The sequence below is a fragment of the Sus scrofa genome, chromosome 14 (assembly GCF_000003025.6).
Source record: "Sus scrofa isolate TJ Tabasco breed Duroc chromosome 14, Sscrofa11.1, whole genome shotgun sequence".
NCBI lineage: Eukaryota > Metazoa > Chordata > Mammalia > Artiodactyla > Suidae > Sus > Sus scrofa.
In genome coordinates, this window is record NC_010456.5 from 105,793,808 (window position 1) to 105,813,367 (window position 19,560).

General features: G+C 39.0%; 2 protein-coding genes across 3 annotated transcripts in view; one reads left to right on the forward strand and one right to left on the reverse strand.

The window, feature by feature from the left end:
* Nucleotides 1-12,561, reverse strand: part of NOC3L (NOC3 like DNA replication regulator) — a 40,070-nt gene extending 27,509 nt beyond the window's left edge. The window contains exons 1-9 of one of the 2 annotated variants that reach the window (XM_021072030.1): nucleotides 12,404-12,561; nucleotides 11,204-11,411; nucleotides 7,183-7,315; nucleotides 5,800-5,957; nucleotides 5,216-5,269; nucleotides 3,675-3,805; nucleotides 1,725-1,886; nucleotides 1,442-1,535; nucleotides 299-474 (exon numbers count right to left, since the gene is read on the reverse strand). In XM_021072030.1, the coding sequence (XP_020927689.1) occupies nucleotides 299-474; nucleotides 1,442-1,535; nucleotides 1,725-1,886; nucleotides 3,675-3,805; nucleotides 5,216-5,269; nucleotides 5,800-5,957; nucleotides 7,183-7,315; nucleotides 11,204-11,411; nucleotides 12,404-12,412 (1,125 nt within the window). In that variant the 5' untranslated portion in view covers nucleotides 12,413-12,561. 2 annotated transcript variants of the gene reach the window in all.
* Nucleotides 12,577-19,560, forward strand: part of TBC1D12 (TBC1 domain family member 12) — a 113,603-nt gene continuing 106,619 nt past the window's right edge. The window contains exon 1 of the mRNA XM_005657433.3: nucleotides 12,577-12,687. Coding sequence (XP_005657490.1) covers nucleotides 12,656-12,687 — 32 coding nt within the window. The 5' untranslated portion in view covers nucleotides 12,577-12,655. The remainder of the gene's footprint in view (nucleotides 12,688-19,560) is intronic.

Sequence of the window (19,560 nt, forward strand, 5' to 3'; positions counted from 1 at the left end):
GGATCCTACCCACATCTGCGACCTACACCAACAGCTCATGGCAACGCCAGATCCCTGACCCACTGAACAAGGCCAGGGATCAAACCCGCATCCTCATGGATCCTAGTCGGGCTCATTACCACTGAGCCACAATAGGAACTTCCCAAACAATTTGTTTAAAGAGACAGTATTTAACAAAAGATCTTATTTTAGCAATAAATAATAGCTCCAAATGAATTCTGAGAGGAGAGAGAGAAAAAAAAATAATCATATGGTCTATAATTTTCTGATAAGGACAAGAGCAACAACAGCAACCCACCGATTTTGACACGTCATTCATGAGAGGGACAATCAATACAATGATGTTGTTGTGGAAGTTGAAATGAGGTAGAGCCACCAACAGCTCACACAAGCTCTTCACAGCCACCTCTGCCAGTCCCTTGTAGGCCTTTAAGGAAACTACATTACTTTTCTTCACCTTCCTTTGCTTCCAGTCTAATCAAAGGATAACTGTAGTTACTTTACTCATTAGTTAAAATTTCAATGAATTAGTTTCTTTTACAATAATAAGCAATAATGTGAAAATTCAACACAACATGAAACATGAATTCTTTATTTTTTCTGTTATAGTTCTATTGGACAGTGCTGGCCTACATGAAGCTCCCAGGCCCTAGAATAAATGTAGGTTCCAATTGGGATGCCAGAGCACAGAAGCTATATCTGTGCTAACCCCCCTCCCACATCCATGCTATTACTGGGCCAACAGATTCAGTGGTCCTGTTGCAGCTGAGATAGCAGCTGGACCATCCTGAGGCCCACCACTGAGTATGAAAGCCCAAGTGAGTCAGGTGAAAGCAACTTGCCTTGGCAATTAAATCTCTTCCCCATTCAGGACCAACTGTTTCTTATGCCCTTCCTCTTCTAAACATCGAGAACAGGGCTTGATAGTTAATCATCCTGAATAACTGACTTATTAAGTTCATCTTCAAGGCACTCACTACATCCACTTCACGTTATCCTTCTCTCCTAACTACTTCCTCCAAATAAAGCACAGAATAAAATCCAACCACTCATGAATTCAAGAAACGTAATACAACTACTTACTAGTAAAGGACTGTAGCAACCATACTATTAATACTGAGAGCTGATAGAGTGCCAAGGACAGGCTAGACACAATTCTAAGTACTTTATATCTACACATGAGTTCACTCCTCACAACAGTTCTATGATTAAGTACTATTCTCGGTCTCATTTTACACACAGAAGAGCTGGGGCACAGACAGACTGCCGTTTGCCCATCACATAGGTATTAAGAAGTGAACGGTATTTAAGCCCAGGAAGTCTGACTCCAGACCCGGCTCCGATCATACACTATATTGACTCAACACAGCACAGAAAACGGAAGTCACCTTCCTGATCAAAGCTAAGTGTGTTACATACTTGTAAGATATTTTTAATATACCTTTAACCATTTGCTCCAGATTTTCCAAATAAAATTTATATTGGCTAACCAGGCCTTCTTCAAATTCTCTTAATTTTTGGGTTTCTTTGCGGATCTAAAAAGACCAAAAAGATCGTTTTCTTAAATCAAAACACTGAAATCTATTTTTTAATGAGCACAAAATATGAGTGCCTATTATATATGGAGTCTTGTAAAAACAAATTTAAAAAACCCCCTATTTCTCCTATCTCTAGCTATACAAAATTTTCAACTTATTTTGTGTAGTAATTATATCCAGCATTACCTTGGTAGATTTTTCTGCTTCTGTAAGAGGCCGTATCTTATATGATGGAGTAATGTCTTTAAATAATTCCATCAGAGAAACTACCACCAGCTTTCGAACAGTGACAGCCACATCAGGATCCTGTTCCATCAGCATGGAACGTAATTCTTTCAATTTTTTAATCTGTTAAAGAAACAACTTATAAGGCTAGAGAAACGGCAAAACAATTATGAACAAGTGACAATATATGGCACAATAAGTGAAATTCACACAATGGTTCAGACTATTCAAACCACACACAACTCCAGGCACTGCTCACATTAATAAAAGATAAATCACTAAAATTTAATCTTACTTCTGTGAAATAATGTTAGAAAAAATATGCTTAAGAAAGTTTAAATTTATTAATCTACCTATTTTTTAGAAATTCTTTATTAGGTTTTCTTTTGTTTTTTTATTTTTCATGATGCTACTTTTTTTAAATTAAAGTATAGTTGATTTGTCTAACTTACTTTAGTACGCTAATATCTACATTCATTCACGTTGCTGCGAATGGCATTGGTTTTTCTTAAAGTATGTGTCCTATTTTCCAAAAAACACTTTTTGAAATATATTAAAATGTTACATACATCAAATAAGTATATTAATCATCTGTACATGAACTAAATATACACTTGTATGTGAATTAAATATATCCACATTAACTTTAGCTTCAACAAGACTCATATAAAGATCATTTGTTGTATGTAATGAAGTGAAAAACTGGTTTCCAACAAATGTGCTTGAGTGGATGAACTACCGCTGCCCACTGAAGTGGTAGCTCAAGAAACAACACTCTGGTTGGTGAGCAATGTTTGCCATATGGTAGTGAGCAGGACAAATATGCCATCACCTATGTGCAGCCCTAACTTGTATGAAATGAGCATGAGGATCCAGAATCAGAAGACCTAGGTTCCAATCTAATGGCTGCTAAAATCTGGAGCACAGCACTTGAATTTTTAAAGACTCAATTTTTCAGCTATAAAATGAGATCAATAGCTTTTGCTTCTATGGTTTTATACAGATTAAATGAGATCATAATGGTGAGAAATATTCCAAATCCCCTCCCCAAATCTGCTCCAGACCTTCCCCTCGCTTTATTACAAAAGGACAAGTACTACTGCAAAGCATACCCACGTGAATTTTTTCCATAAATGTAAACAACCTACTTTATCATTCAATAAACAAATATTTGTTGTAATAGGATGCTAGGGACACCAAGATAACAAGAATAATAGTACCACTTCAATGTCTTCAGGTATATTTTACCATTTAATCCTCAGAACAAAGTTTTAAAATAGGTACCATCTTCTTTTTAGAAATGAAGAAAACGAGTCTTGGGTAAAACAAGTTACCCAAAGTCTAATAGACAGTACACAGTAGAGCCAAGATTGAACCTCAGGTTTCTTGAGCCCACATGTTATGACATCACCATCTCTACCACTGTGCCCATGACCCACTGCTAATTCATTACAACTCTTCAGTCTATTTCACTTAAAACATTTCCACCTTACAAGTATCCCTGAACAAATCTCAGCGACTTTTGTGTAGCGCGTTCCTTAAGAACTCTAAGGAACTTCTGTGTAGCAGGTTCCTTAAGAAGATTGATCAAGCAATTTGCTAGTTGGTTCCTCCTCCCTAGTACTATTTATTTTTACATTCAGCACATTTAGAGTTACAACATTAAGTCCAGTATTTTCAATTAGACATGAAGAAATTAAGACTCAGAATGTTTAACTGACTTTTCTAAGATCACAGAAGAAATGAAACTGGATTAGGCTAAGACTCTGTCTACTCTCTTACTCTCACAGTTAATACATTTTGTTAATGCTTTTCCTTTCTGCGTGTGCTTACGGCTAACAAGAGAATCTTAAAAGATCAGACAGTTACACCACATAATATGAAGAGCCTAAGGAAGTTAATTACACTTACATTACTTTCCGGATCTGATAATATGGCAGATGCCAAAGCTGCAATATGCATTTTCTTCTCCTGTAGTTTCTTCTTCCTTTCAATTAAATGTTCTTCTAAAGTCAGCTCTTTAATGGGCTCTTCAATGATCTCTGAAACAGATTAGGTTTCCCTTCTTTAACATTTCTTTATTTACAAGTATCCAAGAACATTAAATAATAAAATTTTCTTGTAGTAACAGATAAACATGACAGCTAACTTTTATCAAGCGCCTGCCATGGGCCAAGATTCCCATATTATCCTCTCAATAATAATCAGATGAGGTAGTTATTATCCTTAACCCCATTTTGTAGATAAACCAAGGCAAAAAGAAAGTAACTTGCCTAAGCTAACATACCTGGAAGAATTGAGAGTCAAACCCAGGCAATCTGACTTAAGAGTTCATATTCTTAACAAACAAGAGAAAAAGCAATCTGATTTAGTTTTTAAATAGTACAGAATATGCTCCTTTGTTTTCAACTCTACATAATTGAGTGTAGACACACTCAAATGACACAAAATACTTCCACCTTAAGATATTCACAGGGAACTAGATTTAATAAACACTACAGTCATAATTTGTAATGAGCCTACCCAGGATGCCTAAGAACAGCTGAATAGTTGACCTGTAATCTCATTTACACTAATAAGGTTTGCGAAGAGAAAGTAAAATTTAACCAGCATGTTCTATCACAAATTCCAAACCAATATAGTTTCAAACTATAAAATACGTTCTTTCAGTTTAACTTTGATTAGAATTGTTCTAGCTATTAGAACCCACATTTAGTTAGGTAAAACCAACACATATAAAGTATAATTGCTCTAAGAAAGAACCAAAATAATTTTGTACCACAGAATCATTTTTATAATTTAAAGCTCAAAAATTAAGTTATTTGGGAGTTCCCATCATGGCGCAGCAGAAATGAATCCGACTAGGAACCATGAGGTTGCAGGACTGATCCCTGGCCTCACTCAGTGAGTTAAGGCTCCGGCGTTGCCGCGAGCTGTGGTGTAGGTCACCGATGCAGCTCAGATCTGGTGTTGCTGTTGCTGTGGCTGTGATGCAGGCCAGCTGCTGTGGCTCCAATTTGACCCCTAGCCTGGGAACCTGCATATGCCACCCACGGGTGCAGCCCTAAAAAGCAAAAAAAAAATTAAGTTATTTGTAGGCAGGTCCTTCATTTACAATTTAAAATAATTCAAAAGAGTAAGTTTACAAAATTCTTCATGCATGCTTAAAAATCACCAATGTAACCACATATAATTTTGCATAATATAAGCAACAAGGAATCAAATTACACAAGGTGAGACTTTCAACATGTGGTAAAATGTTCCAAATGATCTTAAAATGACCAGTACTCCAAATATAATTAACAGTGCTGTATGTTACATGAAAGTTGCTAAAAGGATAAATGCTAGGACTTCTTATCACAAGAAAAAAATAAAAAATAAAATTCACTATTATGTAAAAAAATGTAATTCTCAATTTACGATGTAGTAACTAGAAAGATGCAACCCATTACCTTCCTCAGGTTCCATTTCTTCTTGATCTTCTTCATCTTGGTTACTGTCAATAACTATATGGAAAATACACATATAAATATGTGATAATATACTTAAGTGGTGAAATTGCAAAGAAAAGCAGGGAAGTGATTACCATAAAACTCGAAAACAGTTACTCTTGTTAGAAGACAGCCATTAGTGACTGAGGGAACGCAAGGGAAGTTTCTGGGTGCTAGCAGTACTTCTTGCCTAGATGGTAGATTTATGGGTATGTTTTTTGTGATAAGCCACATAACTTTACATCTTTTATTTTTAGACTTTTATGTCTGTTTTATTTCTCAAAAAATACATGTAAGAAAAAAGCCAATAAAGGATGACCAATATGCTCTAGTTTTAGAAACAACGTAAGTTAGAATGAAATACTCTGAAAAGATCACTCTAACCTTGAGGCTTCAGCTGTTCACAGGTGGCACCAAGCACCTGAGATAATCATCTTTATTTCCAGCCAAAATCATCAACCTTGCTATATGACTAACTGCGGCTACCCCCTTTTTGTAGATACGGATAAAAGGCAATACGGACTACACGGGCTGATCAGAGTCACCTGGCTTCTCTCTGGTCTGTGGGATTATGCCACTTTTATCTTTGATAGGAAGCAAGTGAATCAGTTCCTTCTCTGATGCAGTTTGCAGAGTTCTTGGTATCTTTTCATATTTATCAATAACACGCTCATGCTTTCGCTTCTTGGCGTGAACAGGCTCACTGTAGAAAAAAATTACTTTTTAGTTTTAATATATTTAGAAAGGAACGTATAGACCTATCATTTTAAAAGTACAGAAAAATAAACCACTAATCCAAACTTAAACAGGCATATAGATATTAGCACCTAGACCATAGCACTTGAACAGTAAATGAATAAATGAATTATACAGTTTCTCATAAAGACTCAAACTATGGCTACATTTAGTTTTCCCTTTGGATGCAAAATAAAGGTGAAAATCAGAGCAGATCTTTTTGAAGAATATTCCACAGAGCCAAGGTTGACATCATGTTGCTTTCTTTCCCCAAACTTTCAGAACATAGCATGGACTTAGGAATTAAAAATATCTAAGTTTAGGGTAGTTCCCATGTGGTTCCCATTGTGGTGCAGCAGAAACAAATCCAACTGGCACCCATGAAGATGTAGGTTTAATCCTTGCTCAGTGGGTTCGGGATCTGGCGTTGCCATGAACTGTGGTGTAGGTCGAAGCCTCAGCTCAGATCCCACGTCCCCATGGCTGTGGCGTAGGCCAGCAGCTACAGCTCTGGTTTGACCCCTAGCCTGGGAACTTCCATATCCTACACGTGTGGCCCTAAAAAAAAAAAAAAGAAAAAAAATTTTTAAATATCTAAGTTTAAATTTCAGATCCACTACTGTGACTATGGGGAAAGCATTAGTTTCCTTTGTGTAAAGGGGAGTAATGCTTACCTAATAGGGTAACAAGGACTAATATCATGGCCATAAAGAACTCAGGACTGTTCTGCCCCAAACAGAATACTTTATGCATTCATTCTACTTCACCATTCAGATTCAAAAGAAATAAAGATAGGAATTCCCGCTGTGGTTCAGTGGTTAACAAACCCAACTAGTATCCATGAGGACACGGGTTTGATACCTGGCCTTGCTCACTGGGTTGGTATCCAGCATTGCTGTGAGCTGTGGTGTAGGCCAGTGGCTACAGCTCCGATTTGACCCCAAGCCTGGGAACTTCCATTTGCTGCAGGTGCAGCCCTAAAAAGAAAAAAAAAAGGCAAGATATATATTAAATAAAATCAGCTTCTTTTATTTATGAACTTTATTAAGGAATTCAACTGAATAGGGTTTATTCTTTGTAAACATTGTGTCCAGAGCTAAGCAGTGTCTTGCACTGACCATCTGAGTAAAATTCAGAACCAAGTTTTTAATACTGAAAGGACATGAATGATTATAATCTAAATAAAATGTTACCTAGAAGAAAGATCTCTTGTCAGAAAAGATGCTCTTTGTCCTAAATCTTTCATTAACTGTAAGTCATCTTCATCCATCATATCTAAAGGAAGGGCTTCCTCTTCTTCTTCCTCTTCCCTCTCAATCCTTTTACCTATTCCATTAAAACAAACAAACAAATAAAAATCAGGGGAGTTCCCATCATGACTCAGTGGAAACAAATCTGACTAGCATCCATGAAGATGCAGGTTCAATCCCTGGCCTTGCTCAGTGGGTTAAGGATCTGGCATTGCCATGACCTGTGGTGTAGTTCCCAGATACGGCTTGGATCCTTCGTTGCTGTGGCTATGACATAGGCCAGCAGCTGCAGCTACGATTTGACCCCTAGCCTGGGAACTTCCATATGCCGCGGGTGTGGCTCTAAAAAGACAAAAATTAAAAAATCAGAAATAAGTATCAGAGAGGTAGAATTCTTCATTCTTGTGACTACAATAAGAAAGCTTACACTTTTCTAATACTTTAGCCCAATGTTTTTAAACAGGAGCACTACTGACATGTTGGGAAGAACAACTCTTTGCTGTACGTGGGTGTCCTATGTTAGGCAAAATGATAGCATCTCCAATACCTTAAGTCTAAATGCCAGGAGATTCTTAGGTCCCTGTAAGAACCAAAAAATAAATGTGTCTCCTCCATTCTGCAACATGTTTCAGAGCATCTGAGAACCAATCAATGACTTAGTCCTTTAGCTCCTTCTGATCTCCAAAGTTTTTCACTTCCATTCCGCTTCAGCCACCCCTCCAAGGGCCACATCCCAAATCTTGGTGCTCACTCCACTGTCCGACCAGAACCTTTTCTCCTTCTAGCCCTCATTCAGTTACTTTTACTACACTTCTTGACCAAATATACAGACCTTCAATTCATCCTTTGGCCTCTCTACTTTCTACCTATTAATGTGTTCTATCTTTACTCTGTCGCTTAGATTGCATGATTATCACTTCAAACACCCTTCTATCAATATCTTCAACTACTTTCCCTACATTTTAGGCACTTACATCTAACAAAACTTCAACTACAGATCATTCTAAGTTCTTTCTCCGTCCCTTGCTCGCGCTTTTTTTTTTTTTTTTTTTTTTTTTTTTTTTGCCTTTTTGCCTTTTTTTTAGGGCCGCACCCACAGCATATGGAGGTTTCTAGGCTAGGAGTCAAATCAGAGCTATAGCCACGGGCCTATGTCACAGCCACAGCAATGCCAGATCAGAGCCGAGTCTGTGACCTACACCACAGCTTATGGCAATGCCAGATCCTTAACCCACTGAGCGAGGCCAGGGATTGAACCTGCGTCCTCATGGATGTTTTGGTTTCCGCTGAGCCATGAAGGGAACTCCTCTTTCTCTCTTTTTTATAAAAAAATGAATGGCCACTGAATGCCAAGCACTGTTCCAAGTGCTGAGGATCCAACCATGGACAAGACGATCTTAGCATTTTTCCTAATGGAATTTATTATTGTTCCTGACTCCACTGACACTTGAAAATATTGCTATATAAATAAGCGCACTGCACAGAATGGAAGTCCTATCTATTTTAAGTGAGCCTGCCATTTCTCAAAGCTGACCAGCAATTAGTTTATTTCCCTTTCTGTTTTCCCAAGAGTTCAAATCTCTTACTAACATCACACTTCTAACCCCATCACCTACCTCACTTCATAATCATCAGAAAACCTAGATTACTATATCACTAAGAAAAGCTATAATCTAGAAACTCCTTCAATTTCCCACAATGAATTCAACAGCATCTGCATTCAACTTTTCCTTTTTCCTACTCCTAACACTGGAAGAGGCACCTCTCCTCCTATGCTCTGGATCCCCCAAACTCATGCTTTCTCTTGCCTTGTTCTTCATTGAAGCCCTCTCTCCCCCATATCTTCTACCTCTCCAGTATATTGATTTCTTCACATTAACATTTTAAGATGGTCAAGTCATTTTCCAGGAGGAAATTCATTAATCTCATGCCAAAATTTAAAATACATTCTAAACTGCTTAAATGCACATAAAAAGAGGCAGCTGCTAAAAAAATTTTTGGAGGAAGTGATGAAAGGTGCATCATTTGCTGTATAGAACTTATAGATCATATAGCTAGACTATGTCCCTACCTTAGACTTTTTTTTTTTTTTTTTTTTTTTTTAGGGCCGCACCCATGGCATATGGAAGTTCCCAGGCTAGGGGTCGAATCGGAGCTACAGCCTACATCACAGCTACAGCCATGCCAGATCTGAGCTGAGTCTGTGACCTACACCACAGGTCATGGCAACGCAAGATCCTTAACCCACTGAGCAAGGCCAGGGATCGAACCCACATCCTCATGAACCACTGAGCCAGGAAGGGAACTTCCTGTCTCTATCTTAGTCTTAACAGCTATACACAACTGCATACATTTCTATCATTTATTTTAACAATTCCTTGTTAATAGACAGTTTACTTTCAGTTTTTGGCAGTGGTATTTCCTTCTTTCTTTTTTTTCCTGTTATTATTGATAGTGTTGCAATGAACATGCTTAGGCACACATAGTCTTGGCAATTTTTTTCAAATAATCATAAGATGAATTCCTAGCAGGGAGATTGGTGGGTCAGAGGAAAGTCCATTTCTTTCTTTCAAATCCTTCCATGATTGTTTACAGGAAGTAACAATGAGTTTATGTTTATAGGAAGTACATATGAGTTTAAGAGTACACACACACACACACACACGAAGTTTTTTCCTTGTTTTACTCAAATAGTATAAGCCTATCTTGCACATGATGATGGCTTATAATTTCAAGTGGGTGAAAACTTCAAAACACAACTACTTGTCACCTTTTTTAATTAAAATCTTATTTTATATTATTTCATGTTAGAACACCATTTCCTTCTTTCTTGAAACACTCTTCATTTCTAAGACACTGTACAATTCAAGTTTTCTTTCAAATTTTCTGGCTACAGGTTCCTCCACTAAATGCTGAGGTTTCTTAAAATTCTCTTCTAGGTTCTCTTACTTTCATGCTACACAGTCTTCACAGTGATTTTACCCAAGACTAAGGCTTCATTTACCATCTGTGTGCTGATAATTCCCAAAATTATACTCTCCAACCCAGATCTTTCACTTATACTCTTACACCCAACTGCCTGAGAGACTTCATTTAGATGTACAATATGTAAAAATGAAGAAATTGTTTGCTTTTATTTTTAAAATATAATTATTAACACATCATGCTTTTTAAGTTCTTCTGAAATTTAGAGAGAAGAAAACACTGCATTTTTCTTTTTAACAGAAGAAGTACCTAGAAATTAGGTGACCAAATAAGGCCACATGGCTTGTAGGTAACAAAAATCACAAGAAAAGTTCAAGTTTCCTAACTTTCACTCCTATAACATTTTTATACATCACAATAACATGTTCCCAAGGGATGAAACTAAATAGGTCAGGATAAGAGAATGAGATACGCATGAGAAGAATAGTCAGACACCGTCAAACATAAATACCCTGAAAGTACCAGTAACATGGGAGAAACACTGGTCTGACTCAACATGATCATATTCCTTACCTGTTTTGAGTACTTGGGAGTTTCTGAATAGGTTTACAAAAGAATGACCCTGAGGAGTACAGCTCAATTTCCCCGCAAGTTTCCAAGTGAAACCTGGCAACACTGTGAAGAACACCCCATTCTTACCTTAGCTAACTGTCAGTGAATGGGAAAGGGGCAGAGCTGGCATGCTCCCCAACAGTAGTACATGGCTACTCTGAGTTTGTTTTCCCCAAGTATGTATTGTATCTTCAGATCTGCTTTCTAGACAAACTAAAAGCAGAGGCTAGCTCTTTCTCACTGTGGATACTGTACTGAAATGTTTTTTCATTCTGATTATGATCAATTATACAAAACTATGATCTGTACCTACTTTTAGGAAGACCTGAGAACAAGAAGAGTGATTACTAGAAAGCAAATGTATTCCATGAAGAACACTTCAGAATAAATCAATGGAAATGGGAGCATGGGAATGCTTCCCAATTACCTCGATGTTTTTTCTTTGGGTCCTCCAATGGAATAGGTTTCTTAGACACAGCATCTTTTACAGCTTGCCTTAGTTTCCTCTGTTCTTTTCGGTATTTCTTCTGAGTGCTTTGTTGTTTAAGTTGTTTGTTTTTTAGTTTGTTTTCAAGCTTGACTTTACTAGTTTTTAGCAATTTCCGAAAGCTTGGGACCTGTTTTTTATTTCGTCTCTAGAAAAAAACAAAAGGACCACTGTATATGCAGAAATTTAAATTACTTTATTTTAAAAATCAGATTAAAGAGAATTGATTTTAAATTTCATTAGACCAATTCCACAATTTTAACATCTCCCAGCCATAGGCCTTGCATATAAGAGCTAAAACCAAACTGTGGCATTAATCCTACAGAATGGCACTAGATCGTCAGTTATTCAGCTGCAGGTTCTTCCTGTGACCAGAATCCACAGCTGCTCAAAAGAGTCTAAGACTCCAAAAAAGGTGAAGAACCACTGAGCTAGTGGTAAAGGGTTACTCAAGGATAGCTGAACATCTGTAGTTTGGCATATTAAGAGCAAAATGCCAGGTGTCTTTAGCAATAACAACTGCCATTTACATATCACTTTACTGTTCACAAAGTGCTCTAACATATTACCCCCAACAGCCTAATTAAGTAATGATTGCTGTTTTCCTCGTATTTTGATGAAGCTACGTCTTAAAGAGATTAGGAGACTTGTCAAAGACCTTTAAACTAAGGAAAGCAAAACTGAGCTTCGGTATGCGGATCACAACTTTCTTGAAGGTCATTGTATCAAAATTCACTTGCTTCCTATTCCCTTACCCTTTACGGGGAAAAGGGGGGCCGGGGGTCTTATCTCAGGTCCCACGACACATAAGCTCATTGAAGACAGGACCTCGCTTGCCATCTGTAAAATAACATGTTCCAAAGATAGTCTCGAAGGACCATTCAAGTGTGACATCCTGCGAATACAAGATTCCGTGCTAGTCTCACTGTGGCCCCCAACAGCCAAGAGCGCACAGTGGGCGATGAAGAAGGAGCCAGGTCTATGGGCGGGGAAGCTGACAGCGCATAAAGAGTCAGAAAGAAGCCCCTAATCTAGGCCACCAAACCCCACACAAGGGCAAAAACCCGTCGAAAAGCTACAGTAAGCCGCGCCTCTGTGAGCCAAAGGGGCCCTAAACCGCGAGCTTCTAAAGACACTTACAGCCTTCATCCTTAAGTCTGCACGGAATCCCGGCCAGACAAATTCGCCAAGAGCAAAGGTAATCCAGGAATTCCAAAGGGGCGACACACGTGCAAAACAAGCAACACCGTCGGCCGGAAGCTGCCGCTAGCCGTCCGCCTCTTCCGCCGCCGGAAATGGAGGCGGGACTTCCGCAGACAGGTGAGGGCGCGCGCCCTCTCGCGGTGACGTCCTCAAAGGCCCTGGGCCGGATCCGCCCCGGCGTGCACGCGCATGGGCATGCCCGCAACCCTGAATCGTCAAAGGTGGGAGGTGGGAGGTGGGAGGTGGGAGGTGGGAGGTGGGAGGTGGGAGGTGGGAGGTGGGTGGTGGGTGGTGGGAGTTACTTTACAGTGTCTGAATCTTTGACTCCTACACTATTTCCTTGAAATTCTTCATGAAATCAAGCGCCTACTCTCAGGACGAAAGGACGTGACTTTTTTCAATCACCTTCCTGCAGTTTGTACCTCTCCTCATATTTAGCTTGTTGGAGGATGTAGCTCGCCTCATCTTTCTGTTATAGATACTAATTTTTGCACTCAGCGTTTCTTCCGTGATGTCGTGAGGACAGAGAAGAGCTTATTCCTCATGGGTATTACCCTACTCTCGCCTAGCCCTCAACGTTTGTGGAATGGCTAATGATTTCTCATGACCTTCTGGCACTCAAAAGTCTGATTATTAATAATTTATTTTGAAACTCTTTTCGCCTTCATTTTAACCATTGTCTGAAAAAGAGTTGTATCAGTGAGATTCATCTGCATTTCATTATTTTGCAACTCTTACTTTTCTGTAAGTTCGACTGTCTGCTTAGTAGTTGCACCAAAGGCATTAGTTTTAGCAGGAAGAGTTATGCATTACAAGAATAAGAATATGTTTTTCAAAATGATTGTTTCTCACGTACTTTTTTTTCATGAATAAATTTAAGAATTCCACTTCAGGTAAATTTAAAAAGGGGGGGGGGCGGTTCTTGAGCATATCCCTGACACTGAGCCTGGTCTAGCAGTCCTGAGCCAGGAGGGAAAGCCAGCAGAGGCTCAAAAGATTCTGAGCTCCCTAGTGGGTGTTGATCTTAAAGAGACTGAGAAGAAACCTGCCAGTCTCTGGATCCCACATCAAAGACCAAGAATCCTATCTTGTCCAGAACTCTTCCTTCCTTCCCTTCCAACTTCCCCAATTTCCCCATTGCTCTCTCTTCACACACACTCTCAGAAAACAGCAGAACCTGTCCCACTGGAGTATTATTTCATCAAACAAATTGAAAACATTAGCCTGTGCTCTTCCCAAGTGTTTGGATTCCTTCCCACACATAGCAAATTATCTGTAGTCACTCCCATCCCGTCGGCCTTCCTTCCAATCTCATCACTGCTGAGGCATCCCCATTTCAGTTCAAAACCAACTTCTTCCAGCTCCATCAGACTCCTGTATCACTAATCATCCATTCTCTCCTGTATTCTGTCCCTCCCTGACGGATCTTTCCTTTTGGCTGGTAAACATATTCAAAGCTCTTCCATCCTTAACTTTTTTTTTCAATACCCCATCTCCTTTTAATTGCTGTTGTATTTTCCTCTTTCCCTGCTTGTCTTTACTTCCAAAAAAACCTATTTTTCTTCTGATGTCTCCACTTCCTTGTAACTGTTATCACAGCCCGAGCCTGTGTTAGCTTTTTTAAGAATTAAGTCATACTCTTGGCCCATTTTAAGTTTTTAATCAACTAAAATCTTTGGATCATTTTGAAGCAACTGTTGCCAAACTCAGTCTCTCCCATCTCAATTTTGAGCAGTCTATTATTTAAATGCAGACTTAACAAATGAAGTTTACATGAGTCCTAGTAATATAATCTTGTGGTTTCTCAGTTATGTTGTTCCCAGCTTTGTGTCATTTTCCATTCACTCAAATTACTGCTAAACTCAGTTTGGTCTCTAGATCCTCTTCAATCTTCCAAGCTTTCCCAGACACTTGGGCTGAGGGGGTCACTGGGCTACCCCAAACAGGGACTGTACCCACAGAGATTGCTGTGAGCCCTTTTAACACTCTGCGCATAGAATTCCACTGAAACTGCTCTCCTTAAGATTGCCAAGAACCTCCAAGTTGTGGATTTTTTTCATCTTTAAGTGTGCCCTAAATTACATCATTTCTTTCTTTTTTAACCTCACTAGATCTCTGCTGCATTTCTTTCTGCTCTCATTAGAATTTCGACTCCCTTGGCTCCCTTAACAGCCTTTTCCCCAGGTTCTCCTTCTTCCATTCCTTCTGCCTCTTCAGGGTAGGTGACTCTTAGGGTTCTACTCTTGGCAGACTTTTCTACTTTTCTTCTTGTTCTACTTGCTCTCCTGGGGTGATATCATCCATCTACCTAATGCAGAGAAATTCCCAAATCTTTTGTCTGGTCCATACCTTTCCCTCAAGCTTCAGTTGTGTAACCACCTACCTCCAGGATATCTCCAGGAGATAACTATGGAACTTCAAGTCACCATGTTCAAAATTAGACTATGTTTTTCGCTTGTACTTCTTCCAACATTCTCTATTTCATTCATTTACCCACAGCTAGAATCTTGATGTTCCAGAGATATTTGGAAACTAGCCAGGGCTTTTTAGACTATTCATCATATCCCAATTCTTCTTGTTTTCTAAAGACAAACTGGTTTGAAAACTGTCATTAGGTAGGCATAGTACAATAAGGCTCCAGATGTTCCTGTGCCACAAGATAATTTATGTTACAAAGGACCTTGAAGAAACTAAGAGCACATAAAAGCACATTATAGGTTTGAAGTATATGCTTAGTATTTTCCTTGTGAAAAATTACTAAGTGGTAACAAATTATAAATGTAAGTCTCCAAAATCCCAACATCAAGAATTTAGAAGTAGGAGTTCCCATTGTGGCTCAGTGGAAACAAATCTGACTAGTATCCATGATGATGTGGGTTCGATCCCTGGCCTCACTCAGTGGGTCCAGAATCTGGCATTGCCATGAGCTGTGGTGTAGATGTGGCTCAGATCCCACATTGCTGTGGTTGTGGCATAGACCAGAGGCTATAGCTCTGATTGGACCCCTAGCCTGGGAACCTCCATATGCCCCAGGTGTGGCTTCAAAAAAAAAAGTTTAGAAGTATATATGTCATGGCCTCCACCTGGGACAGTGCTAAAATATAGTTGAGAAAGATAATGTGCATGACCAAATAGAGATTAATTAGAGACTGCATAGTTGCTAGAAAAGATAAATGAAAGCAGCTTTGGAGAAAAGGACAGAGCAGTGTACATTTAAGTAGATCTCAATAGGAAGGACAGAGTTCAGATAGGCGGGGTAGCATTTTCTAAGCAAGGTCACATAGATAGTGCAAATAATTTGTATTGTGGGTCATCAGGAAACTAGGCTAAAATAACTAATGATTATTCAATTTAAAGTTGTTAACCAAAAACCTACATAATAACAAAATATAAAATAATAACATAGCAGATGTTGTTGGCCCATTGACATTCTTTCAGCATTTCCCATTCCATACATGCTGGAAAAAAGTCCTTTGCAAGTTTTTACCTGAGGAGTTTTTCTCAACCCCTGCAGAGCAGGCCAGAAGTGCCAAGGAATTTTCATTCCTGAGAGCAGCCTTAAACCAATGGCAAAAGGAAGCAGAAGGATAAATACATATACCAACTGTGGTAGGCTGAATTGTCCTCCAAAGATATCAGGCCCTGAAACTGGTGAGTTTTACATTATGAAGCCAAAGGTGTGATTAAGTTAAGGATCTTGAGATGGAAGGATTATACTGGACTGTCCAGGTGGGGTGTAAATGAAAGCACTGATTTCCTTCTGATTGCTTTCTATTCTTATAAGAAAGAGATATTTCACAAAGACAGAGGAGAAGGAGGCACTGTGGCCACAGACACAAGGTGTAGTGATGTAGCCACAAGTCAAGGAGTGCCAGCAGCCGTCAGAAGGGGGTGGAGGCAGGGAACAGATTCTCCCCTAGAGCCTCTGGTGGGAGGGTGGCCCTGCTGACTAATGATTCCACGGATTTTGATTTTGGACTTCTGGCCTCTAGACCTGTGAGAGAGTAGGTGTCTGTTATTTTCAGCTACCAAATTTGCGGTGATTTATTATAGCAGCCATGGAACCCTAGCATATCAATGTTAATAAGTACACCAATGTCCTCACTCCTCAGAAGCAGGATGACCCTGAGGCATCTTCTACATTGTCTCCAGGAGTCTGCAGACAGATTGAGCCCCACTTGCAGAGTAATGTACCCGTCATCCCACTCTACTACCATTGGTGGTTCCAGGTCTTTCCTTCAGGATAAACCCTGTACCCTCAAATCCTTGTGTATTGGTTTCCTGGGGCTGCTGTAATGAAGTACCACAAATTGTGTGGCTTAAAACAAATTTATTCGCTCACAATTCTGGAGGCTAGAAGTTGGAAATAAATGCATTGGTGCAGTTGTTTCCTTTTTAGGGCTCTCTCAGAAGAAGTCTATTCCATGCGTGTCTCTTGGTTTCAGGTGATGGCTGACAATCCATGGCATTCTACAGTTTGTAAATATATCACTCCTATCTCTGCTTCCATCTTTAGATAGCATTCTCCCTAATGTCTCTTTGTCTTTATGTGACTGTTTTTCCCTCATGTAAGAATACTCATTATATTGGATTAAGGACCCACTCTGATGACCTTATGTCAGCTTGATTACATCTGCAAAGACCCTATTTCCAAATAAGGTTACATTCATAGGTATTGGAGGTTAGTATTTTAACATCTTTTTTTTTTTTTTCCATTTTACTCGTGTGGCATATGGAAGTTCCCATGCTAGGAGTCGAATCAGAGCTGCACCTGCCAACCTATGCCATAGCAACACCAGATCTGAGCCATAGCTTGCAGCAATGCCAGATCCTTAACCCACTGAGCAAGGCCAGGATAGAATCCACGTCCTCATGGGTAACAGTCGGGTTCTTAACCCACTGAGCCACAATGGGAACTCTGAATTTTAACATCTTTTTTTGAGGGGCACACAGTTCAACTCATAACACCTTGACTCAGGGTGCAATTCAGGGAGTGCCAACCTAAGACAATTATCACTTATTAAGCACTTTTTTATTTTACTCTAAATCTAAATTATCTCTTTTCATCCTCAATAATCTTATGACATAAATATTGGCTCCATTTTAAAGCTCATGAATCTGACAATTAGGTAATATAGTGTCATCAAATCTGTGCTATACTGGCGGGGGTGGGGAGAATGTAGCAAGATACCAGTCCCACCAGTGGGAGTGGTTTTCACTAAAAGAGATCAAATAGCTTAAGCTCTTTTTCTAATCAGGGTGTTATAGATCTGGAAACAAAGAGGGATTTTCCTAGGGTTGTGATATACGCTCTTTTCTATTTAAGATTTTTGTTGATAAATTTAACTTCTAAGGCCTGACATTTCCTCTTTCTTTACTTTCATTGGCTGTTCAGAGCCACTCTGTATTTAGTCATTGCTTTCCAAAATCTCTAGGGAAGGGGAAGTAGATTCCACACACAAAGTCATGTACAGTTCCTGGTAGTCCCTTTGGCAGCAATAACACTCTCCTCTCTGTACCAGACTCTGCTAGGAGCTCTCTGTCAAACAATGTTCTGTAAAACAAGGACACATTGTCTTGGCCTCTATTTTAACTGAGACGTATTCTGAGCAGAGAAGAGAGTATAGAATGAAACTAAAATCTAAAGTATCCTGTATATCATTTTCATACCTCAAATGATGCTGCCCCTATTTATTCTAATATTTTCCACTCCATCTCTCACCAAAGGTCAAGTCCTCCCTCCAGTTACAAGTTTGGAAATACTTCCACTCATGGGCTTACTCACATAACTCCAAAGGCCTGCTTAGGTGGCATTTACACTTCTGATTGCTTTCCTTCATTTTCCAAGCTGATGCTGCTGATTATAATTAAAATCTACTGAGGTGAATAAATGGATAGTAACTGAAATAAGTGGATATTTATGAGTAGATTAATGAGAGGTCTGGATGATCCAAAATATCTCCTCTAACATCTGTCACACAAGAAAAATGATAAAGATCTGCCTCTAAGGACTCTTTCTTGGACCCATCTGGAGCAAATATTTTAATATTCTGTCTAAGATTTTTTATCAGAAAAAAAAGGAATTGGTGGATTCTGGAGGTGACAAAAATGGGAAATAAAGGAGGGGAAGGAGGTAATAAGTGAAAGAGGCTCCAAAATAGCTAAGCGTTAAAGATAAGATGTGTGTATGTGTGTATCATAATATAGAGCTAGTTTCAGTAGGCATATGAGTTATGTATTTCTGCTTAACAAGTTGCCCTGAAAATTAGCAACTTATAACAATAATAAACATTTATTATTTCACACAGTCTATGGGGCTGGAATTTAGGAATGGTTTAGCAGGATGGTTCTGGTTCTCAGAGTTGAAATCTAGATGTGGTCAAGGCTGCAGTCATCTGAAGACTTTATTGAGACTCAAGGATTAATTTCTAAGATGGCTCACTCATGTGGCTCTTTCAAGAGCATCAGTTCCCTACTGGATGTGGGCAGGGAGCTTCAGTTTCTCACTACATGAACCTCTCCATAGGACTACTTGGGTGTCTTCACACCAGCTGGCTTCCCCCAGAGCAAATGATCCGAGAGAGAACAAGGGATAAGCTCTAATGTCTTTTAAGATCCAGTCTTGGAAGTCATCACTTCCACTATTCAGTTTGTTAAAAGTGAGTCACTTAATTCAGACCACTCTCAATGATAGGGGCATTAGAGTTCACCTTTTTGAAGGGAGGAATTTTGAAGAAATTTGGGCATATTTTAAAAACATCATGTTGGATTCAGTGACCATTTATTGAGCATCTTTACTGGGACCTTGGTAGGCACCAGAATTCAAACATAAGTTATTTTCCTATCACCCAAGACTAAAGAAATCAGAATTTTTATGGAAATAGACAAGAGGCAACTTTAGAATACAAGACATTACATGACTATGATAGGTTTAAAGCTGAATAGATGTGAAGGTGAGATTTAAATCACAGACAGCCTAAGGGACTGATTTTCTACTGAGAGGACAAGAAAAGTTATTTTGTAACTTGCGTGATCATCCATTCATAAAACTTGGTTAGACCTGAACTGAGAACTAAAAACCAAAGTACAAAAGT